The 25,322-nt window shown below is 44.9% G+C and overlaps 1 protein-coding gene across 1 annotated transcript in view; it reads left to right on the top strand.

Moving 5' to 3' along the window:
• Positions 1-25,322, top strand: part of HSD17B12 (hydroxysteroid 17-beta dehydrogenase 12) — an 83,180-nt gene that overhangs the window by 256 nt on the left and 57,602 nt on the right. Inside the window, 1 exon segment of the mRNA XM_071558636.1 lies at positions 1-174. Coding sequence (XP_071414737.1) covers positions 1-174 — 174 coding nt within the window.

The following is a 25,322-nucleotide window of genomic DNA, read 5'->3' as shown; positions in this document are numbered from 1 at the left end:
GCAGCATGGTGGCTCCCGCCGCGCTCCCGGCCGCCGGCCTGCTCTACTGGATGGGCGCCCTGGGCGCTCTGTACGCGGCGGCGCTGGCTTCGTACCGCCTGCTGGCCGGGCTCCGCGTCTGGGTACTGGGCAGCGGCGCCGCCGCCGTGGGGCCGGCGCTGGGCGCCTGGGCAGGTGAGTGCGCGTCCCGGCCGCCCCCACCGCGGCTCATTCCCCTTCGCGTCCCCGAGCCGCGCCCGGGCCCTCGCGGGGCAGCGCGGCGGAGGCCTCGCTCCGGCGGGGAGGGGGCGCGGGGCGCTCCTCATGGTGAGCGCAGGGACCGGCCTCGAGGGAATCGGTGTGGCTTGGCGGGGGGCGGCTCTGGAGCAGCGACCGAGGGGCCCGCGGGTGCCGCCGCTCGACCGGGCGCGCTCCTGCGGAGCCGGCCTCGGGCTCCACGCGACAATTGCGGGGTCGGAGAGCGTCGGTCGGGTCGGTCCTGGGAGAAGTACCGGTTGCTGGGAGTTGTGCGCGGGCGGGCGGGCACGGCGTGTTTAAACTCGGTCCCGGCTGGGGAGCGGCGAGGCCCTGAGGGCGCGCGGCCGGTCCCGGTCCCGGTCCCGCTCCGCAGTTCCCGGTCGGCGCGCGCCGCCCCCTCCGCGCCGTCCTCGCGCCTTATCGCTGACGTCACGTGCGCCTCGTCCCCGCCGCCCCCAGAGCAGCGGTCGCTCGCGCCGGCAGCTCCCGGCACGGCGGGAGCGGGAAGCGCGCGGACCGGGAACAGCTGCGGTGGCACCGGGAGCGGCGGAGCGCGGCGGAGCCGTGCCCAGAGCGCCGGGCGAACAGCGGAGCGGAGCGGCGCGAAACTTGGGGCAGCCCCGCGTGCGCCGGCAGCCCGTCCCCTCCGCATCCCGCACCGCGTTCCGGGAGAGGCTGAAGCACGAGTGGCCGCCCCTGTAGCGGTGGCCGGGAGGGTGCGTCGACAGCGTTGAACTGGCATCCCAGAAATACAGTAGCGCAGTGGAAGTACCGTGCGGAGACTGTTCCCAGGGGATTATAAGTGCTACGCTGCTCTAACTTTTGTCAGTTCTTCGATTCCTGGTCAGAGGAGCCACGGTGGGGAAAGACAGTTTCTTCTATCCGAGTCTCACATTGCTACTGCGGCTTTTAAGTTAAGCTGAGGCATTAGATAGGGCTTCTCTGCCAGTGTAGCAGATGAGGCTGAGAAGTTTTAATTCCACTCTTGTCAAAGGCAGTGGGAAGGGCAAGTCCTATGCCTGATTGGGAATTGATAAGGTTTACCGCAAAAATAGTTTCAAACTGTTAAGAGCTGTGAGTTTAAGGTGAGGTGATGGTTTAGGTACTTCTTTTCCTCAAGGGGAGTAAGAGGACATCAAGTGCTCAGATGCTGCAGCTGCTTCCAGGTGGCGGACGTGTAGGTTGAGCAGCCCCGCAACAAGCTGGTAGGTTGCTGGGCTAATGATGGTCCTTCCACCTAATCTCTGCTGCAGCCAACACAGAACACATGGTTGAGTAGCTGGATGTCAGTTTGTGTGAGATGCCTGTAAACCAGCAGTGCTACTGGCAGCACACAGAATGCCAGAACATGAGTCCTGCACAGGCTTGGACACAGCAGCGGTGCCATGTCCAAGTTATAGCTTTACATACACATGACTAAGGCCCGTGTCTTCTTCCCAGCTAGAGAAATGGAATGCCTGTTAAAGAGGCACAGGAGACCCAAACCCCCTTTGACGTTTTCATGTTGGTTTTGAATATATCTTACTGCGTTGTGCCTGCTGACTTGCAGTGCATCACAGAAGTCTTGGTGGACACTTCAGCTTGTTTTGCTTTGTTTCAAACACAGAAGTTCCAAATGTCAGCTTATCAGCTGGAGCCACAAACTGTGGACAACAGATCTTCCCACAGTCACGTCCTCAGACATTCAGGGAACTGCGATGCAAATGTCCTCTGCCACTGTTTTGTACAAGTGAAGGCAGCAGCAGGCCATTGTATGTGTGCAATGGCTGCTCACAGAAATTAATCTTTCTCTTTTCCATGATCATGATCTTCAGGTCATTTAGGAAGAGGAGTGTTGGCAGAACAGCTAAATTCCCTGTGTTTATTGCTCTGCTCTGAAGTGGAAGCACTGCTGCGGTGTCAAGGAGGATGGAGAAAGAGGGTGATGGTGCCTGCTAGTTTGGATCTGAGCTGTCACTGTAGGAAGTCCTGTGGCCATTGTGAGCTAGCAGTTGTATGTCCTCTGTGTGCAGCTTATGGAGGTGAGATGCTGCTTTATTGGGACAGCTGCTGTAGACTCCAGCTGAAATGAGGAGAGGTGGTCTTAGTCTGAATAAGCACTGGGATGGTTTACCCTGAAGTGCATTGTGGCATCAGCAATAGGCTGGGCAGGCTCTTCGTTTTCTCTCCTGGAAAGGAGGATAGAGGAACAGCTGCAGATATGTTGGGTCACCATGAGCATCAGTGATTTACTAAGTCATACTGTAGGAAGAAGTGCATTTCCTGTTTTTCTGGTCTTACAAAAAAAACTAGTGAGTTTGATGGGAATTGACTGCTGTAGTTTTTGTGGCAGTGTGTACTTTTGTACTGCACGACTGGAAGGGAACTTTACAAAAACTAAAACACTTACAAACCCTTTTGTAAGGGCTTCTTACCACCCTCTAACTCTTCTGCATGTCTGAAATTGAGTTGGAAGTTCTATCCCTGTTTTCCTGTAGTTTTTTTGAATGCCTATGTGCAATTGCTTCTGTCTATGCTCTGTCTAATTTTCTGGTATTTAGAAGGATGGGATTTGAGGAGAAGGAACAACTATATGAATCAGTAATGTCCTCTGAGAAAATTAGGTTTGTACTACTTGAAATAGCACCTCTTTTGACAAAAAGATATTTTTTCTAAAGTTGCCTTTATGTGTGAAGGTCTGTATGCAACTTTTCTGGTTTACCCTCTGAATAACTTGCATCTGGCTTGGTTTTTGGCTACCGTACAGTGATGGAAGTTGGGTGGATATTATTTTAATGTGAGATTGCTGGGTGCACCTTGAGCAAGTAAGCAGTGAAAACTCCTGGATTGAATGCTCTGCCTTTAATGTGCCTCATAAATTGTTGACAGATGATAACAGCTCCCTTGGTTGAAAAACAATTTAGCTAAATAAACCACAGACTCCTTGACAGGAACAGAGTGCCAGGGAGTCATTCTGAAATCAGAATACAGCAAAGATATGGCTGCTCCCCTGCCTTCCTCTAGACACGCAGATCTGTTGGAAGTGCAGCTAGTTGTGATCCTTAGTAGTATTCCTTAGCTTGGATGAGTGTCCTGTTCTTCTCCCATTGATGGCAGTGGCAGACAGCCACCCTGCTCCTCTGCCGTTGACAATTGGGTATATTCTGGAGTACGGAGTGTCTGGTGCAGGAAAATGCTGCTGTCATAGCTCCCATTTGGAGAGTTGCCGTGTCTCCTATTTTAGGAAGCTGCTTCTTTTTCTGGAAAACATGAAATCATTTTTGTGTCCCTTCCCTTCAGTAGCCTGGAGAAATTTATTCAAAAATCCAATGGTACTTCAGACCATTGGGAGATCAGATCCAGGGAGGGACCTCAGGAGGCCTCTAGTTCAAACTGTTGTTTGGAGAAGGGTCAGCTGTGAGATCAGACCAGTTTGCTATATGCAAATAATGAACTTTGTATATTCAAAATACACTGTCACTGCAAGTTTCATTGATCTGGTGCTCTAAAGCACCTAACATCTTGGTTGTGTCAATACTTGGTTGTGTGTATACTTAAACTTTTTATTTCTTTTTTTCCTGTCTCAAAATGGCAAGTCTTTTGATGAGAAATATATTTGTTTCCTGATTTGCCGTAACTGAAGTGATGTGTTAAGTGGAAACAAAGATTATTTTGATTGTGTAATTGACCATATGATACGCAAAGAAAAGTCCTGTTTTCCTCCAGGTCTCACAGTGGCTTAGAAAAGCATCCACATCTTTCCTGGTTTCCTTTCATAGAGACATGGATGAATAATCGTACATTTAGTGGTTACAAAATAGCTGATGGTGATGGTGCTTTCTCATGTGGTGAATACAGCTGTACAGTTGTATTGGGGCCAACAAACGCCTGTGAAGATGAGCCTGCCTTAATTAAGCTTCTTGGAGTTTATTCACTAACATGCAAAATTAACTAAATGTGGGCAATTTGCTCTAGTTTTCCTAAAAAAGGATTTGTAAGAGGTCATTAATCAGGATGGTGCTCTCAATTGCCTCTAAGTTTTTGTAATTTGATTTTAGAGAAAACCCCCTTATTCAGTCTTAAACCATTCTTTTCCTATATAAGTGATTAACAGTAACTTCTTTGAGCAGCAGCAAAGCTGGGTAAACCTCTCTGCCTTCTTGTCGGCTTCTTTTACCTAACATGTGCTATGCATAGTTCAGCATCTAAAAATAGCAACTTGTGTACCAGGGCCACTAAGGGAGGCATGAAAAATGTATGTAGTTGGGTACATGAACACTGGAGTAGATACTTATTTGTGTCTGTATGATCAGGTCTTTTAAAAACTAAGAATATGGAGGGCGATTCCCAAATTCTGGATAGGAAGTTGGAGTAGTAGCAAGTTCTATAAATCAGACCTTTACAAAATATTATTAAATTAATAATTGTGATGCTTATGTGAAGAGGAAAAAGTGACTTAGCTCGATTTTGTGCTTGGAAATGTTTTGAGTTAGATTCTTCTATAAGTTTATGCTTCCTGTGATCCCTGAAAATGGTGTCTTATGAAACAGAGCCTGATCCTTACGAAGTTCTTTGGATCTCCTTAATGAAGTAAGTCAGATGATAAACTATGTTAATGTTAAAGACGATGTAAGAACTCCATACAAAGGACATTCACTTTAGTGCTGATGAGGTGCTAACTTGCTGATGAATGAGCAGCTTTCACAATGTTGTTTTCCAAACTCCTGAGCATCAGGTGAAATAGTTGTTACCTGAAGACTTCTTTGTTTTCTGCAAGTAGGTTTCAATCCCTGTTGCACAAATGAGTGCAGTCTTGGTTTGCAGGTGTTTCACAATATGCAGTGATAGTTTACAGACCACGTCACAAATCACTTTTGCACAAGTTACTGCCAAAGTTACTGCCTCTCTTAGCGTTGCTCTCCCTGCAGGATGTGAGAGGAGAGGCTCTGCCCAGCTCCCTGTTTTCCCTGCACGCAGATGCTTGGCTGGTGTGTGCAAAGCTTTGGGGAGAGTTTTTGGTTCTCTCGTTCTTTAGCAGAATCACTTTTTCAGGGATTTATCATCTTCAGCACTTCAGATCCATGGAAAAGGTTTTCTGGCCTTGTTCTTAATTCTGGATGCGAACATAAACACGTCTACCCTTGTATGAAATAAAGCATGGCACTCCTCAACCTAAAAAGCAATATTAAGAACATGTGAAAATATGCCACAGTTTGCTTGTAACTAACTTGTGATCATGACAGCTCAAGTGAAATGTGCAGCCTGAACTCGCATCATGTGTTGTTTTCTTATATGACTATTTGCAAAGTGCTTCTGAAGGGTTATGCACTGAAGAGTGGTTCTGAGAACAATCTGGTGCAAGTGTCCTAATCCTGTTTGAATTCCCATGAGTACTTTTCCAGTGTGTATGGCTTTTTCTTTTCCTATTTGCCATGTAACATTTCCAAGTATCCATCCTAAATTTTCTGTAGTGAGAGTTAGCTGTTTGCTTTAGTCATCAATCCTACTCATAGCTGGTGGTTTAGAAGAATTCTGTCAATGTCTCTCCCTCCAGCCTGCTCTTTGTTGGACTAAGCAAGCACTGCTCTTCCAGAGCAACCCAGGAGAAGTGGGATCTGACTTTGTTTCTCTAGATTGAGCAACTCAATTGCATGGTGTTTGAGTGCAGCTCTTGATGAGTCAGGGAGGTTCTCTAGTATTTTTTACGTAGGCCCCTGCTATTAACATATCCTAAAATCAGTTTTGCTTCCTGGACAGTGTAAAGGAATGAGCCATACTGCTGTTTTCTACAATTCTGCTGTCTTTCTGCGGCTTGACTGCTTCTTTCAGGTGTTCTCCTTTGCATATGATGTTACTAACTGTCTAAAACCTCTGCTTAGTAGGATTGCTCAACACTAGTTGCGTTAAGTGCTCCTTCTTGCACTCTGTGGTCAGAACAGGAGTGGGAGAGCAAATGCTCCGCCCAGAAGTCCAGAGTTCCATCTCCAGGTCTGATGCATCTCTGCTCATGGACTTCAGCCCTCCACTTCTGGCTTGTGCCAGCTCAGTGAGTGTGTGTGTGTGGGCACCACCAGCCTCAGCATCAATCAGGATCATCATCTCCAGCTCTGGAGTTTGATTCAGAATATGAACAAACTTTGCCATGTGTAACTGCAGGAACAGAGACGTTTGTGCAGCAGGGTTAAATGCTGTAGTATGGTTTCTCCACCTCCAAATAAACCCCCAGTAACCTAATAGTGTGTGGAGGATAGATGTTTGCATTAAGGTGAAAAGAATACCCATTTCTGATAAACAGCCTGAGAGGGAAATGCTGGAAAATTTATTAGCCTGGGAGATGAATTGCTGTATTATTTTAAGCTAGTTGATTCTCTCAACTTTCTGTGTATTTTAAAGTAGGAATACTTGTATTGGAAACTGGTTACTTTGAAACTAGAGAATTCAAACAAGAATGTAATCTAAAGTAGTATCTTTCTTCAGTTTCTTTGTTTTGTTTTGTAGCCCAGTGTACTTCCCTACCTTTGGGAAGATTACCTGTGAAGCACCCAGGTGACAGCAAGGAAAGACCTTGTGTACAAGTGAGGAGTACAGAAGTGTCTCCAGCAAAGAAGTCCGACTGGAATTGTGCTGGGTGTTAATGCCAGCTGGGTAAATGCATCCCTGTGTATGGAACAAGTAAGATATAGCAGGAAGCCTTGAGAGTGTGAGGGCAGAGCTGACAGTGTAGTTTAGAGGAAACTGCAGTAGTTCTCCCCCTGGTAATTGCTTTTTGGTGTGTGAAACACATTGTTCTTGGTCCTGTGAATCATAGAAACAGAATATGCTGAGTTGAAAGGGACCCACATAGAACCTTGAGTCCATCTCTTACCCCTGCACAGGACCAACCCCAAGAGTCCCGCCATGTGCCTGAGAGTATTGTCCAAATGCTTAGTAAACTCAGGCTTGGTGCTGTGACCACTTCCCTGGGGAGCTTTTCCAGTGCCCAACCACCCTCTGAGTAAAGAACCTTTTTCTAATATCTGACCTAAACTTCCCCTGACACAACTTTGGGCCATTCCCTTAAGTTCTGTCACTGGTCACCACAGAGAAGAGATCAGTGCCCATTCTTCCCCTCACAAGGAAGTTGTACACTGTGATGAGGTCTCCCCTCAGTCTTCTCCAGGCTGAATATATTCATCCCTAATACATACGATTGTGATGACCATCTGTGCTATGAAAGGGATGATAGTAAGACAGTATCTTTCCTAATTATTCTAACAGAAATGCCAAATGTGATTCTTTAGGCTTGTATATGAAAACAATTGTGGGATAAACCCTGTAACTAGTAGGTAAAACATCTCATGGTGTGTTCGGCTTGCACCATTGAACCACTTGCCTAATTAGATATAGGGTGGCTGCTTCTAGTTTCAGATGACTTCTGTTACTCACTTACTGATAGGCTTTAGAAAACATGGGTTCCTAGAGAAAAGCAAAAGATTTTTCAGACTGAGTACATAATATCTGAAAATACTGAATTAGGGCAATTTGGGTTCCTTCCCTTGTAGTACATTTAATTGCACAAAAGAATTCTGCCTTAAATCTGCTGTTTTTTGACTCTTGATTATTTAACCTTAATGTAATATATTATTTTTCAAATCTGTGTAACTTCACAGATTCCTGGAGTTGAAGTGTAGAGCAGTACACCATCACCCACTGGATGAGTCATTAGCAGAGCTGAAATCCACAATATAAGCTCCAGCTAACATGGTAAAAGAGTTATATGCAAAATTTCCTACTGAGCTTCTGATTTACTCCCTTGCCCTCAGCAACAGATGGTGACACCTAAAATCCTGGGGTTTGGTTTTAGGTATTGAAAGGAACTTCTTGTGTTGCAGTTCTTAAAATCAGAGTTGACATGTCCCAAAGCTGAGCCTCAGGGGAAATAATGCCTGTCCCATTGTTTCTTGTACTTCTTTTCCCATTTTTATCAGTGTCCCTGCTTCTTTCTCTCCTGAGGGTTCTCTTGTTTTTCTCTCATGACTCAGTTGCTTGTCAGTTGCGGGAGACAGCTGGGTGGCTCAGGTTCAGGCATGGTTTGTGTATGTACAGAACTTCCTGCCTAGTTGACTGTACAGATTTGGGTTGCACGTTTTTGTTTGTTTTTTATGCTTCACTTCTGTTTTCTTCTCTTAAGTAATTGTGAGCTGTGTGTTCTAGGAGGGTGTATTCCATCAGTCATGCCAGTACCTGAGGGACAGCTGTGCTTCCACCTCTTGAGGAGCTTTATACTTACTGGACAAGGAAGAGCAGAGTTGGGAAGTTCTGCTCTAGAGATGTTAATAAAAGATTTCTTTTAGAGGATTTTCTTATAAGTTAGAAGACTACCACTGGAGCAGAGAGGGAGAAAAGCTGTAATGAGAGAAGGGGAATGGGTTGTGAAGGATAAGGTTAATGGGGCAAAGGGTTTTATTGCTGAAGGGAGAAAACTGTTGTACAGAGACTAAAGAATCTGGTCTCCTTCCAAAGTATCTAGTCCTTGCATTTAGATGCAGAAGCCTGCAGAGGTGTGAAAGGATGTGTGTAGATATGAAACACAGGGATTGATCAACCACTGTGCTGTCCAAGCTCCTGGCAAGCTATATTTCACCTTACATTACCTGCTTTGGCAGAGTACTCTGAATAGTTCTGCAGCTGCCGCTACCCAATCAGCGCTTGCTTATGCTTGCACATTATTCTTCTCCATACTCTACTTCATCAGAAAGACCTGGTTTCACATTCCTCATCTGTGACTCACTGATCTGTTTCTCCAAAACTCTTCCCTTGTGTCTGTTCTTGTCTCTGGAAGACTTGTAGGCTGTGCCCCTCTGTTGCCTTTTCCAGGATTCTTGTCCTACTAGCAAAGGCATTTTGTTATTCACTATTATTCACTATTATTTTCTACAAATATTTTTCTTCAGAGGTATTCCTGGTGTCTGAGCTGCATTTGCCACAAGAGCTCTCCATCTCCAGATGGCTTACAAGTGAGATCTCAAAACTCAAATATTCTGTGACTCTGACAGAAGGGAGAAGCAGCGACCAGGAGGAGGACAGGGCAGTAAAGGATTGCTGCACTGCTGGAAGAAGGTGCTACTGTCAGTAGTTGAACAAAGGATTAGAATTAGAATGTCTTGGAGTTTGTTCCTGCCCTCGGATGTCCTGTGTATGCAAGCTAGTGTTTGTCTGGCATGGCAGAAAAGGATGTATATTCTTATTGACTTACACATGTGCTTGCTCTAAAGGGCCATGTCAGACCTCGATGAAGAAAACGGCATCTACATCCGATATCATACCGATGGAAGCCTATTTGACCTAAGGCGACTGAAGGCCCACACCAAGACCCCCAATCACCTCGTCCGTGAGCTGCTTTTTGCTGACGATGCTGCCCTTGTTGCTCACACAGAAGCAGCTCGGCAGCGCTTAACATCCTGCTTTGCAGAGGCTACTGAGCTTTTTGGGCTGGAAGTCAGCTTGAAGAAGACAGAAGTTCTCTACCAATCTGCACTTCAGGAAGTCTTCCATCATCCACACATCACCATAGGTGAATAAGACCTTAAGTCAGTCCAGCAGTTCACCTATCTGGGAAGCATCATTTCCTTGGATGGTAAGACTGACAAAAAGGTAGACAACAGGCTAGCAAAGGCATACAGAGCTTTCGGAAAACTCCATGAAAGAATCTGGTGCAATAAACACCTGAAGAAAAGTACAAAGATCAGTGTCTACAGAGCCATTGTACTGTCTACTCTCTTATATTGGTCTGAATCACGCGTCATCTATTGCCACCACCTGCTGCTTCTCGAACGCTTCCATCAGTGCTGCCTCCGTACAATCCTAAACATCCACTGGTCTGATTATGTGACCAATGTGTCTGTTCTTGAACAGGCAGGGGTCAGCAGTATCGAGGCCATGCTGATGAGAATGCAGCTGCGCTGGGCAGGGCACGTCTCCAGGATGGAGGATCACCGCCTCCCAAAGATTGTGCTCTATGGTGAACTTGCCACCGTCTGCCGCAAGAGAGGAGCCCCGAAGAAGAGATACAAGGACTCCCTGAAACAACACCTCAGCCTTGGCCATATTGACTGCCATCAATGGTCCACTCTGGCCTCCAATTGGGATTCATGGAGGCGCACCATTCACGACACTGCTGCTTCCTTTGAGAATGCACAGAGAGTCAGTCTCAAGGAGAAAAGAATGCAGAAAGAACCGTTCCTCACCATTATCGCCTAAGGAGACTTTCCCCTGTGCCTTTTGCAATCGGCCTTGCCTATCCTGCATCGGCCTTTTTAGCCACCAGCAAGTGTGGGTAGTGCCCTTCCCTAATCTTCATTTGCAAACCCTGATGATGATGATGACAGGTGTGCTTAAAGGCAAGTTAGCTGTGCTACCTCAGTCTTTTTGTTTTGGTCGACCTAGATCTATATCAAAACTTTTGGGACTCCACAACTTTGTGTTGGTTCCCAGATTTGCATATAGGATACTCCATTTAGTGGACCGGTTCTTCACTTTTGCTATTTATTTCCAGTTCTTGGGTGTTTGCTCCAACCTCCAGAGCCTTGTCATGTTTCTTTATGCTGGAATCAGTTTGCTGCCTCTCTCAGGTGGTGTAATTTTATAAATGAGATGTCTTCAGTTGCAGGATTATGTGGTTTTATATCATGGCTTTCTGATGTAAAAGTCTGATGTGGAGAGGGAAGGTAGGTGGAGACTGTTTTTCCTCCTTCTTGATGGTACTGATGTTGGTCTGTTTGTGTAATCATCTGGTTAAGGAGCCCACCCTGCAGAAAGTCACTTAGGGCTATTTATGCTCCATAGACCACTTCGCTAGTACAAATTCCAGTGTTGGTGCAACAGAAGGGAAACTTGGCAGTATTATGAAACTATATATTGGGGATACAGTTCAGCCCAGTGGTCAGCTTGAGTTGCTCTAAGATCAGGCTGTTGCCAAAAGAATTGCTGGTACTGCTCTAGTTGCTGTTTGTGAGCTCTTGCTGCTTCCCTTTTGTTTCCACCAGTCAGTGTGTGGCAGTGGTGGTGTGAGCGAGGTCTGCTTGTGTGGCCTGCAACTGACTCTGCAAAGAAGACCAGCTGCAGTTAGCTGGATCAGCTTATTGAGCTGCCTGGAAAGCAACTGGTAAACAGATGCTGAGGAAGCAGGTGGGAGTGAATGGTTGGGTGACATCCTGCAACTATGCTGGCTGAAACTGAGTATAAAATGACAGAAGGAGGCTGTTGTCAATTCTCTTGCTTGGCCCCATCTTGGGCTATTCCAGAGTCTTGTTTCGCTTGGTTCCCTGTGGGTCAAGATGGGTGGCATGTACCTCTTGTGGGTTTGAGAGCATTGTTTGTGATTTGCAGAGTACGCTTTGGAAGTCCTTGCTAACAGGTTTTAACTAGCTCCTTTCCTTTTAAAAAACTAGGATAATGTTCTTGTATTGATTTGATAGCCAAGGAATAAATTTTAAGACATAAAACTTTTTGTCATTCATTCTTGCAGTAGTTTAGTATTCTGTTCTTTCTGTGATCTTGTCCTTGGGACAGACTGGTTGTGTTTGGCTCTATTTCAGGATCTTATTCTGGTATCCAAAATCTTGATGTTTTACAGTGTTTGAAAATGGGAGCTGGGGTGGGTGCAGGGTAGGCAATCTGTTAATCTGAAAGTCTTTGTAAATCAAGAAATTTTAGTAACATGAAAGAGGTGGATTTTCAAGCTGCCAGCTGTGTAGAATTGTGGTAGCATCTCATCCCAGCTGGATTTGTCACTGCTATGTTGTTCCTGGTTTTGGTTAAATCCAAGTGTAGAATTTCTGATATAAAACACTGCCTTGGCAACATCTGAAAATAATGCATTTGTTCAGTGAAGTGTTAGTGTGATGTATCAGTATAGACTAGCTTGTTTCAGTCCCTGTTAGTAAACTTTGGATTGAAACCATGTTTCTTGTAGACGAACCTAGAATTTGTCTCCTCAAACTTAGTTTCAGCACAAATTCTGTACAAAGTGAGGAAGCAGATTTGAGTAAGAATGTATCTTATCTCATAAATGCCTATTGTTTTAAAATAGCCTTTACTGTAGAAGTTGGTTTATATTTTCATTTTAAACTATTACTTAGGGGAGAATTGGTAGTATGCCATGCTAATCAAAACTATTCCTAAATCTCGGAGCTGTGATCATATTCTTAAAAAAGGCTTTGTTGTTGTTGGTTTTTTTGTTTGTTTGTTAGTTTTTTGTTTTCCTTCCCTTCCTTAAGGTATCTTAGTTCGTTTGATTCAGGCTGCTTCCTCTAGCCACAATGGCCATTTTTAACATGAATGATGTACCTAAGTTCAGTGCTGTGTTACTTTGCATGTGGAATGGGCTCTTTGGCCTCTAACAGTGACCTGACCAGACTGTGCTGTGTCCCAGCTGGCTGATGTTCATCCTGTGCACATGCCCTGGTGCTTGTGGGGCAGCAGTATTTTGGTGAGGTGGCACTGGCTGTCTGAACACCTTGTAAAGAAAGGTTTACAGGACCTAAAGAAGAGCAGCAGAGACTCTGGAGCAGTTCCCATTGCAGGGAGGGAGGGGAACTTTGTGCAGTTTTGATGGTCTTTTGAGAGAGAGGCTAGAAGGACCTGTGGGTAATGAGCTGTTTTGTCAGTCTTGTTCTGATCAGTGGACTAAAGGTACCAGGATGAGTATGCGGAAGGGGTAAGAACAACCTCCATTGCTCTTTCTAGTGTCTGACTTCTAAAGGAGGGTTTTCTCTTGCACCAGAGAGGGAAGTTCAATAGCTGGCCTGCAGTCCCACTCACAGAGGAGTTGAGGGAGCACTACTGAAAACCATTTCTGTTGTAGAACCTTTAAGTTTTTCTAAATCAAAGAGGTGTTAGAAGTTGGGATAGGAGAGCTACAAGAATGGGATGTCAGAAAAGAAAGAAAAGGAGCAAATAGAAGAGAGATGGGTCACGAGGTGCCTGAAGTCACACAGGGAGTCAGAGGGGTGCAACCTATTGTGGCTGCTGTTTTCCTGAGAATCCAGGCAGTGGTGGAGGCTATTCTCCCTTTTAGCATTGCGTCTGTGGACAAAGGGTGTTGCTAGAAGTCCCTCTGGGCTACCTTTTTTTTGAGCCATGACTACTGATCTGCTAGTTTGGGTCAAGCTGAGGAGTTTTGTCACCACTTGCTTGAGTGGACTCTAAATGAAAAGGGAGGTTGGGGAGACCTTGGAAGGAGGTGGTTGTGGACCTTGACAGGGAGGGTGCTGCATTGTTGTAACGATCCACAGAAGATCCACCATGCCAGGAGCAAAGTATGTCTTAAGGACACGGTCAACCCCGCTGTGCTTGTTGCCAGTGTTCCCTGATGGAGCCAGGGCTCAGTGGGACCTAAACTCCATGTGGAGTGCAGGCTGGCCGAAGGTCCTTGCTCTGCCGGGTGCGTGTGCCCTGCTGCATTGTGTTTGGGAGAGGAGCACGCAGAGCTGTTGGTCACGAGCTAGGGTTGGGTCCTCTGAGAGAGGAGACCCGTGGGGCAGGCGGCAGCGAGAGTTGTGGGGAATGCTGTCGGCTGGGCCCCACCTGAGCGTGGCATGGACCGGGCTGCTTAAGGGTGTGCTGGCGGCACCGCGCTCGACCTGTTGGAAGCCGGGCACTCGGGAAGCGGCCGGAAATGGGGATACCCAGGGCCCCGGTAGCGTGCATTCTTGGTGTCAGAGGGCTGATGTCACTGCGCGCCTTGATGCGGCGGGCGTGCTGGGATGAGCGTGTGGGCACAGGCCGTGTTCCTCTCACGCCGGGGCCGGGGCATCACGCGTGGGCGCCGTCGGGGCCGCGTCCGCCCGTCCGCTCCCCGTACCGCCCGCTGCGGCGCCGCAGCGCCCCCTGCCGGCCCCGCGCGGCGGGCGGAGGTGCGTGCGCTCGGGGCCCGTGGGGCGGCCCCGCCGCCCTCCCGCGGGACCGGCCTCGCTCCCGCAGCCTCCGGTGGGCGGCAGGGGAAAGCCCGCCCCGCTCCCGGGGGTTCCGGTCCCCGCGGGCTAAGGCCGTCCCCGCCAAGGGTTAACGCCGCCTCACCTCAGCCGCCCCGGCCGCGGCGGGGGCGGCGGAGCGGTGCCGTCACTGCGCCGTTACCTAACTGGTGACATAACGCGCTCCCTCCGCTCCGCTTAGGAAACGCCTGGGGCCGTCACGGGGGCCGGTTCGCAGACTCCGTGGGGTGACAGGGCCTGTGTGAGCCCCGCCAGGAGCGCATGGCTTCCTCCTCCCGCATTCCCTCTCTTTCCGAGGTGCCGCTTCACCCCCGCTCCCGCCTCGAGGTGCGGTGGAGCTCCCCCCTTGCCCTCCTCCCGAAGTTTCCCGAGCGGCTGGCGGCAAGCCGGGCGGGCAGTGGATCGGCGGGGCCGCCATTCCCCGCCGCTCCCCGCCACCCTGGGACGCACTAGCCCGGGGACGGGGGTCCGCGGCCGCCTCGTGTGACAGGGACATGACAGGGACACTGTCTGGTCCACGTGCGGCCGGGGGGGCCGGCGCAGCCTGCGCCAGCCCATGCAGTGCCCGCAGGCGCTTCCTCTGCCTCCCTGCTCTGCCTGGGAGAAGAAAGTGTATAGCATCAGCTGTAACTCAAATATTTAAGGAGGCTTGGTGGGAGCCTCATTTCCATGGGAAAATCTGGGGAGTTTTCCACCGGGGGAGGTACTGACAGTTTTCAAGGACTCTGAGTGAAATATAGAAGGCATCGGTGGGCGTTTCTTTTATTTAGAAACGGGAAGGCAAAGACAGTGTTGCCCGAATTCTTCCTTAAATCTTGACGGCAAACTCCTATTCCTAAACAGTGCCGATACAAATAAAACACTCAAGGATTTCTAGAGCACTTTAACGTAAGAATCTCCCTAGTGCTTGATGGTAATTTATCGACGGTATTTCTCATGAGACGACTGTTGCCTTCTAAGTTGATTAACTTGGACGTGTTAACATTATTCATCTCTTTCCCCTCCCCCAGTGGGTAGAAATACTCAATTAAAGCAAATGTAATTAAGAGCGTGGGATAGCAGGGACTTCAGTGGAACAATAATTACCAATATGCTCATTTTAGCAAAAACTGTATCTATATTTTAGAGTAAAAAAAATACAGAGTAGTGTTCCGATTTGCTCGATTTCCTGCACTGCATCGTTGCCTTTCAGCTCTGCGCGACCCCCTTTTTTATGAATGGTGGGTTGTGTTCGATTGAGGAGACGGGTCCGCTAGCTGCTGCCGCGCCGGGCTGCGGGCAGAGGGCGCTGCTCGGCCCGAGCGCAGCTCAATGCGGACAGGCGAGTCCTGCTCCGAAAGGCGCGGCTCGGGCTGGGTTTGCCGCCGCTCCGCAGCTGCAGTGCACAAAAGCAACATATCGGGCGACTCCTAGTTTAAACAAAATTGCCATTCTGTATCGATTCCCAGTGGAAAGGTTAGAATGCAAAATATGGACTTGAAACAAAACACTATTGCGTACCTCACGCTTGTTGTAGGCAATGTATCTTTGGAAGATAAGTTTAATTGCTATTCAAAAACTTTAATATGTCTTTTTGTGGGTTTTTTTGTTTGGTTTTGTGTTTTTTTGTTTGTTTTTTTTTTTTTCTTTTATGAACTATCTCTTAGACTAGATTGTTTCTCATCATAATCAGGTAGCTTTCAAAGATGCCAGAAATTTGAATTCTTCTCATGCTACTTCTCGACATTTTTAAGAGTTACTTTTATAAGATCTCAACAGCTAAATAAAGGCTTGCCAGCTTACAGCATCTTTTATCTGTTCTTGTATTTGCATCTTTTTAACAGAACATTATTCGCTAAATATACTCCTGAAGCCATCTTAGTCTCTGACAGTCCGTGAGAACCTGTTTTCAGTACAACTGAGAGGGCTCAATTTTTTAACAGAAATAGCAGTCTTATTTAGAGTTAGAGGTTATAAAAGGTTTAAAGCCATTCCTAACATAGCATAAACATGCTTACGAGCTTGTCATGGATCTTGGAGTGCATGCAACCATGTTTGAACCTGCTAGAGAGGGGTCACCTTGAGGAGTATTTTCTTCTCTTTCCAGCAGTGCTACTTTAGCAGTTGGTTTGAGCAAGATTGGACAGATACTTCATTCCAAAGTAGCAAGGGGGAAGGGAGTAAGGGTGGTATTTGATGTTGTTTTGAGCCTTGGATACCAACAAGGAGCTTAAAAGGTCCAGTCCACCTTTTTTGTCCTTGGCAACTGAAGATTTGGGTGTCCTGAAAGTTTGGATCTTTCCATGTGGTGAGAATAGAAGCATATTATTGTATCTTTTAGTAGAATGTTATCTCTAAGCAAGAACTGACATCATCTTGTTTAATGTGAACTACTTGGCTAAGCCAGGTGACTTCTTATTCTAAGCCTTTCAGTTTTTTGCCCGTTTTAAGTGCTAGAGACTTTCATCTGTAGTGGTCACATTAGTTTCAGTTTTATTTAACGTAGACAAGCTGTGCACAGATATAATAATGATTGAGAATGTGCTACAGTCCCACTGTTCTGTAGCCCTAAGTGAGGACCAGTGGGCTGGATGAAAGGGAGCAGCTCTTTCAGCCTCCCACGACACTAATGTTTATCCTCTCTATGTTGAACATGAGACATAGTAGTGCAGGAGTGAAGCAGTTGTACATTTGTACACTTGTTTCATGCTGTATGTACATTGAAGGTCTTGAACTGTTACTCCACAGTTGTCATCTTCCTGCCACCTTTCTAAGGCCTTATAAAATTCCCAGTGTGATGCTTCCCATACTGCTATTCAGGGGTAGAACTCTCTGTACTTCAGCTTCCTTACTTTTGAGCAGGTTGCACAGTTTGAACATGAGCCTTGCTACCATTTCCGCTGTTCTGCAGAGTCCTTTTTCTCATTCCTCTGTGTCCCTAGAGCGAATGCTACCTTCTCAGTGTACAGCTTGTTTTAATGTTGCTTCTAGCCAAAATGAATAAAATATCACTGGGTGTCTTCCTACCTCAATTTCTGTTCTACTTCTGAGTAGTCAGGTTCTCTGAGAGAGCTTCTGAATGAATTCTGTCTGAGCCTCACCTCTTTGTGGCTGGATTGTTTTTTCCCAGATAACCTGCAGATGTTCACAAATTCTGCCTACATTGGCTTTCCAATGCATGTGTTGGAGGGGAAGGAAGTAAATATATTGTGTGGGTGGTGGGGAGGCAGAATTTTACTGCTTCAAACAAGGAGGGAGTTGTCAAGCTTTCCTACTTCTGTCTTTCTTGGGTGGTACGTGAAGAACTCAGGAAGAGGGGAAGGTCTTTGCTCTGTCATGATCTGTTGACACACTGTAGGAGCTGAGGTGTAGGATCTGGAAATACGATGTACGTAGACAAATTCCTTCTTAGCCCTAAATGCTGGCCATGACTGATAAATGGATGGTCTGAAGTAGTAGGTAAGAGCTGTTGTTTGTCCCCTGCCTGTGTTAAGCCAAGGACTCAAATTCCGCATAGCAGCAGGTTGAGTTTATGGATTTATTAATGTATTTTGCTCATGACCACACATTCAAAATATAAGGTGTATTTTTTTAGAGCTGTTGTATGTCTTCCTCTTACATAGGCCCCTGGAGGTAAGAAGTCAAACAAAAGTAGTTTCTTGGGTGACTTTGGGATTAACCCTAGTTTTTTATGGAAGGGAACAGGTAGAACTAGAATTTATAAGGGGTCAGTGCAAAACTTATCCATAAGCTTGAATCTTTTCCATGGAGGTCCATGTGGCTATTGGAGAACATAAAAGATCCACAGATCCAAAGAGCTTGAAAATCCCTATTCTATTTAAAAAATATTTTTAAAAAGCCCTAGCATCTAAGTAATTTGTCTTGTTTTCTAGAATTTTTAGCTGTTGAAACAGTCACATAGCAGAAATGAGTCTTAACAGTTGTCTCTTAGACACAAGAACATCTAAAAAGATCTCCAAGAAAGGAAACAGCTTTGGGAAGGATTAGATGTATTAGCTTTGTGGGCTTTTCAAAATCTTCACAAAAGTTCAGCAAGAAAACCAAGCTGCTTTGTATTTCAATAGAAATTCAAGAGGTCAGAAAAATCTCCATATAGTGTTGTATAACTTTCTTGTCATATATAGTGCAGTGCAGGTGGATTTGCTGATGGATGTATAGATAAAGATTTTCTCTTCACATGTAAAATCTGACTCTTTCGTGGAAGATAAAACTTAAAAAGGGGTGACTTATGTGGGTAATATGCTGGTGCAGAGAATGAGAAGGTGACAATGCAGGGTTATTAGGTATCTTGAAACATGTTTTAGTATGGCTTGGGCTCTTAAATTAAAGGTTCTGGGAGAGCCCTTGCAGCTATTGCATCACTTGCCAAAAATAGCATCTATACTGCATAAGGCAACCTGTCTGCAGTGTGGATATTCTTGAGAAATTAGTGCTTCTTGTGAATGATGTTCAGTCATTTTTCCTTCTCAGTTAAGCAGATTTTTAATCTAAATTGTGGTAGAGAATGAAGTAAAAGTCTTTATTTTCTGTCTCAGGGGGTGGAGTGAGTTTGAAAATAGCATTTTCCACAGTTCTGTCTGCAGCATGATTCTAAAAATACATTTTTAAGCTTACTGAAATTACAGTTTAAAGACACTGATAAATGTGTTCTTATATTGTAATTGTCAGGGGAAGGGAAGAAAAAAATTGCTTTGTGCAGCATGAGGTAGTCTACTATTCTCATCAATCACTTAAAATTTGGCAGTGTTTTTTTTTAATTGCAATTATACGATGCAAGTGATGTATAATGCTAATCTAAATTCTTACTAAAAAACCTTCGCAAAACCCCAATGCCTTCTCTTGAAATCAGAAGGTATGCTTTACAGTGGGTTTTTTCCTTCGCTTATTGTGAAATCTTAGTCAAGATATACCAGCAAAGGATTGTTTGTATTCCAGTGGCGTTGCTGAACCAGACAGGTCTGCAGCACAGCATTTTATTTTTAGACTCTAGGTTGCCATTTTTATCCTGTAAAAAATATTCATCAGCGTCTGGGTGACAGGCCATCAGTTTTTATAAATGTGTCAGACCACGTTTTTTCCACCTCTCTATTTCTCCTTTTAGGTCCTGCTGTATACATTTCTTTTTTTGGGGAAAAGGGAGAGGGGGAATGAGGGTACGGATTTTAATTCATGCACTAGATTTTCCAATTCACAGATCTTTGGCGTCACACAGTTCATTCATCTCCTGCACTCGGCTGCTTACGCAGCTTTGCTTATTGTCTGCAATGGGTGAACTTCTCCAGTGCTCAGAGTGAGGACACAGGAAGGGGCAGAACGGGTTTGCTGCTGGGCTGATCACCTTGGCTGCCCTCTCTGCTCGCCCCAAAATACCCTGATGTGGCAGTGCTATTGAGAAACAGTTTCACGTATGGTTTCGGGGTGTTTGTCAAGTATAAAATTATTTCCTGGAGAAGCTAGTCAAGATCTCTTTGCAGTGAATTTATATAGGCCAGCTGACTTCTAACAATAGAAGATGGGGGATCTCTTCTGTTGTGGGATATTGAGAAGTGCATGATTTGAAGCAACACAGTTTTAGGATGGTGAGGCAGTAGCTCTTGCTAAGTGTGAATCAGTAGAACAAATTTCATGGCAGGAGTGCCATATTACCGTTGCTTTCTAGGGTGCTGAACTTTGAATCTCCATAGTGCGGCTGCCCTGTATATGTGTAGAAAGCTTTAGGCTTTCAGGAGGAATTGCTTCTCATATCCTTGAAGAGCTGTCAAGGTTGGTGAGGAACCGTTGTGATCAGAGCAGTTGATACTGCTACTGGCCCCTTCCTTTTTCCCCTGAACGCAAACATGGGAATCTTGCAGTGATAAGAGCTAACTGTTGAGTGACTCTTTGCTGCTTTTGGTGATGTTAGAGAAGAGTTGCTGCTTGTGGGAGGTGGCAGTTGGAACAACTTGCTGCTGGAGCTGAGTTAGCTCATGGCCCAAGGGGGGCTCACCTAGGAGGGTGATGGGTTTCATAGTGGTCAGACTCCATACTGAGGTTTTACTTGAGTGATGTGATCTCAAATGCTAGAAGGGTACTGAGAGAAATAAGTGAAAAGGGTGCAATTACTCTATTAGTAGTTGAATGTCTGAGTCAACTCTGTTTGGATTAGTTTTATTTATAATTTTTAAAATTTTTGAAGTCTGCAGAGCACTGGTACCCAGGATGGCTTGTTCAGGCAGGGCCAAACTTAAGTGTTATGATAAGTAATAGTGAGTAAAAAATGTAAGAGCAATAGAATTATTAGAATGGTTGGTTACTGATACTTTGGGGATTACAAGTGGAGATTCAGTATGCTTAAACTGTATGAACACACATGCTAAACCTGCTTTAAGACGGGAAAAAATGGTTTGAATTTTGGTCTTATTTAGAGAGGCATTGTAGATTGAGACCTTCCTAAAGGAGGGTTCTTAGGTACAAATGGGCACACTTGTGTATGGGAAGATAATACACAGCTGGCAGTGTAACTTGACTAGAAACCTCCTGAAATATGTGCAGTTAGAAAGTTGCATATCGAAGTTAGACTTTATCAGTCATATCAAAGATACACTTTATCAGTCATATTTCTGCTGCATGAGATAATATAATACAGCTGTTTTCAGGGTTAAAACTTGTTTTCCCTTCTGCATATCTAAGTAGCTGTCCTGATTTATATCATTCCTTCCTAAAAATGGAACACTTTAATTTTTGCTTATTAGAATTTCTAAACCCTAACTGACTGTGAAAGACAATACAGTGGTAGGTGGGATTCTAGCAAAAATTAAGTAACCCATGTGTTTCATTTTTTTAATCTGTTTTGACTATTATGAGTTTGAAACCGCATTATAAATAAGAGGTTAAGTATTGGAGACGAGGCCTAAAATGGGTCACTGTCATTATGGGAATGATACCCAGGCTGGATGAATGTTACAGGAAAAAGCAGGTGAGACAGCAACATGTCAGTGACTGCATGAAGTGAGCATTGATTGGGCTGGCATGGGTGGTCTGAACCAGAGTGAAAAGGCTTGTCCACATATGAGGCTGCTCTTGTGCTGCTTTGTATGTGCCTTCATCAGGAAGGTGCAGTGGTAGCCAAGTTCATCCACACAGACCTAGGTTAGCTAGCAAGCCCTGTTCTAAGAAAATTTGAGGAGCACAGCTCAGGTCTGTGGTTCCAACGCAGCCATCCTGCACTTGGCTGGGGTATTGGTACTGGTTTGGTGACAGGTGAGGTGAATCCAGCCAGACTCCCACTTGGGACTGTCTTGGCTCTCTGCTTTCCTTCTCAGGGGCTTTGCTGCAAAGTTTGTTGGTTGGGTGCAGGACTGTGTGAATATATGACTCCAAAACATTCCTCAGGAGGCAGAAAGGTTCCATATGGAGGCACCCAGTGGTTCTGTGGAGCTCCTTAGGTCTGGATGGGCTCATCAGCTGAAATATTATGTGAATATGTTCCTGAGAGTTCCCATAGCTCTCATTCTTCTCAGAGACCACCTACCTGTCTTTTCCAAAGAGTAGTTTATCTTGGGCACTGTGATCCCTGTTGCAGACTTGGATGCTGCAAATGTTTATTATCTTTGGCACAAGGCAGAGTGCTAATTATGGTGGTAAAGGAATGTCTGAGCAGTTCTGGGGCTTGGGATTCGCTGGAGCTGGAAATTAGGAATAAAAGTCAGTTTCTACAGTGTCAGTTTTCTTAGTATTTCTGTACTTCCCAGTTTGTCTATTTTTGGCATGTTGTTGATGCAGTGAAATTCTACTCTGTAACTTGCATTTGAGAGGAAGATTTTAATTCTGGAAATAGGAAAGTAGCATGGTTTTTCTAATAGATGGAATATATTTAGATAATTTAGATATTTTAAATGTGCCTAATGTTTTATTTGCCATCTGCAAACCTGTAGTCCAAAGAGATTCTGATAGAGGCTTCCATCAAAGAGTTTCCTAAATACCTGGTTTTACTGATTTTATTAGATCTGTTGGATTTGCCCATTTAATTAATATATAAAATAACTTGAGAATCCACAACTTCAGTTCGAAGGACAGAGAAAAAGTTAAGCAGTGAGCAGTGTCATTGCTTGCTGTGATCAAGACGTGGTGGAGAGAGCACCAAATCCCGAACTAGAAGGTGAGTTTCAAAAAGAACAGGAGATGATACTGTCCTATGCAGGATGTAGTTCAGTTGGGTAGCTTCTTGTTATAGTCTGTATTAGGTGCTAAATATTTACATGGATTAAAAAAATTTGCTCTAAAAGATCTTAATAGATTTGTCCAAAATCACCAGTCCACCAAACTGCAGAGCTGTAAGCTGGAAATAGGAAGATCATCCTGGAGAGATATCACAATGTGATTGATTTCGTAAATTCTCCCCCAGAACCTATTGCTGACCACTACCAGAGACAAGTCTGGGGTTACTGGCATGTCTGTTCTGAGCTGGAAGATCTAGTCCTGTGATAAAATAGCTACATTATAAGAGAGCTTGTTTTTTTCATCCCCCTCATCTTTCATTATAAATAGTTGGATGTGTGCAAAGGGAAGCAATGGGTGAATGAATGTGGGGCTACATGGGGATTTTTCTAATGACCTGCTGTGTTGGATGTGCCATGCTCCTACTGAATGATGCATTATGCTTGAAATATACCCAAGCCTTTGTTAGAAAATTTCTTCAAGACTTCGTGCTTTGTATAACTAGATAGTGCAAGTCCTAGTCATGAAACAGGGAATGATCAACCAGTGTTTCAAAAGTGTAGAGAAAAGATTCTATTTAGCACTTGCAAGAATTTCATGCCCACAATCTGATCTTATTACAAGGTGCTGTTGCTTCTTCTCATGCCCCAAATGTTTCTGAAGATGGATAACCTCACTGTGAAAAGAGAGGTGATTAAGATGATTTGAGTTATTGCCAGCAGGATAAGGGTTCCCAGAAGGAACCCCTTCCCACTTCAGATCCTTTCCATGGAACCAGTCTCTACTCTGTTAGGACCTCTGTGCATTTGTCTCATATAATTTGGGGTTTATATCTCTAGCTCCAGTTGCCCTCTCTTTCATGAAGAAGTGAGTAGAGACACTCTGGAGGTCCAGTTGTCTCTTGAGATGATGGGGGAGGGAGTTTCTCTGATGCCCTCTGTCAACCTGAGGAAGCCTAGAAGCCTTCAGTTAACACAATGTATCGAAAACAATGAAAAAATGACAGTCCAGCTTATTTTGTTTGCTATTTTTCTTCAGATCCATTAAATGGATAGTAATGAACAGATTCTTGTTGCAAGTTCTAGCTCTGTTTCCAAAGTTAGCTCTGGCTCTTCATGCAACTCAAAGCTCTTCTGGCAGTCAGGTTCCTTAACCTTACTGTGCAGTTCAGTCAGAAACAGGTGGGGTTTTTTTACCCCATTAAGATATATTAATTTCCAGTCTTATTTGTGACCAACTTTTCGTTTCTTGCCAATGTTAGCCTAAACTTTTCCTTTTCTGGTGATTATACTACGTGAACTTATAAAGAGCAAACAAACCCCCTTTAAATTCATCTTCCAGAATAGGTAACTCTTAATCATCTTACCAGCTTTTTTTTTAATAGCTGTTCCTATTAAATTACTTAATACATTGTTTTCTATTACTGTGGGAAACACCTTGGTGGTTATATAAATTGTCTTTATAGCTGCATCAGAATGGCAGTTTACAGACCAGTTTACAGCCACTGCACCCCAGGTACCTTTTTTTCATTGCTTTTGATGGTCACCTCAACTCTAAACAAAGTTAATCTCAAATGCGTATCTTGACATCTGGCACCACTATGTCACTGTGTAATATCTGGCAATATTATGTTTTCATTCCTGTGGTCTGTAGACCCGTCTAATTATTTGTAATGTGGCACTGTGATCCTTCTCAGTAGGCAGGTTATCTGTGAAGTTCATAAAGCACTTCCTTCTTTATGTGGTGGTCACTAACAGAAATGCTGAACAGGATTTGTGCTGAGATCAGTCCTTGAGGAGTGTAACTAATTTGTTTATATCTTGATCAAATTCCTTTTTTTTGGTCTGAACCATTGTAGATGCCTCCCCAGGTAGCTCCTGATGATATTCTAAGATTCTTGTGATTGGTACCAGACATCTTCACAGTTGTATTTCCTTATCGTCATCATATAAAATGATTTTCTTTTGTTTCATAAGTCTGGAGCGTTATTCTTGTCTAAACTGATCACACCTTTTAGAAGTTTGATACAGTTTGCCTTTTAATGAGAAGTGGATCTAGTGCTGCGTTTTATACGAGTCTACTTTTCCTCTGCTCATGATTATTCTGACACCTTGCATGGCTTTGTCTTGAAGTGAGTATGCCCATAGCTTGCCAAGATCCCTTGTTATCCTCTTCTGTTTGCAAGTGTTGGTTCTTTTGTTGTCACATCACTGACTTGAATTTGTTTTTCTGCCTGCTGCAAATGCATAGTGAAAGAGGAAAAAAAGTCTCAAATTTCTTCTAGTGACTTCTTATGTAGAGTCTTCTTTCAGCTTTGCAGGCTCCAAACCCAGAGGCCCTTCCACTGGCGGCTTAGTTCCTTCTCAGAGAAGTATCTTATCTAGACGTGTTTTCAGTGGCAAACACACTGAAAGCCTTCAGATGGTGCCAGTTCTCAGCTCTCTGATCTTCAAAATGTTTCTGTTGTATTCACCCTCTCCTGGAGACATGAAGAACCAGAAATGGTAGTTTGAATGACCTCTATGTGTGGGGGGGGTTGGCCTGATCATGCTTGCCATGATGATCAACACCTATCACTTATTTCACAGTGATGAACAAATGAGAGATTGTTTTTGCCAAACATTAACACTCTTGCTGTAGCGTCTTACAGGGCAGCTGTAGCCTTTGCAAATGCTTAACTCACCTTGAACTGACTTGAGCAGATGATCTGAACAACTTCCTTGCTATTGCAGAAGTTAAGTTCAGGGCACTATTGGTTTCACCTGACATTTTCTGGATCAAAAACCTTGTAAGGAGCAAAGGATTGGATGGGAGCTTCTGAACAGAATGATGGAATTCTCCCTCTCCTCCCAGACTCCCATGTCTATAACACAGCAGCCCCTGACTAACAGGAGAAAAAGATCTCATGGCAAAGACTTGAATGTAAGCATATAAAGG

The sequence above is a fragment of the Pithys albifrons genome, chromosome 6 (assembly GCF_047495875.1).
Source record: "Pithys albifrons albifrons isolate INPA30051 chromosome 6, PitAlb_v1, whole genome shotgun sequence".
NCBI classification, from domain to species: Eukaryota; Metazoa; Chordata; class Aves; order Passeriformes; family Thamnophilidae; genus Pithys; species Pithys albifrons.
This window is presented reverse-complemented; position numbering and strand designations above follow the sequence as displayed.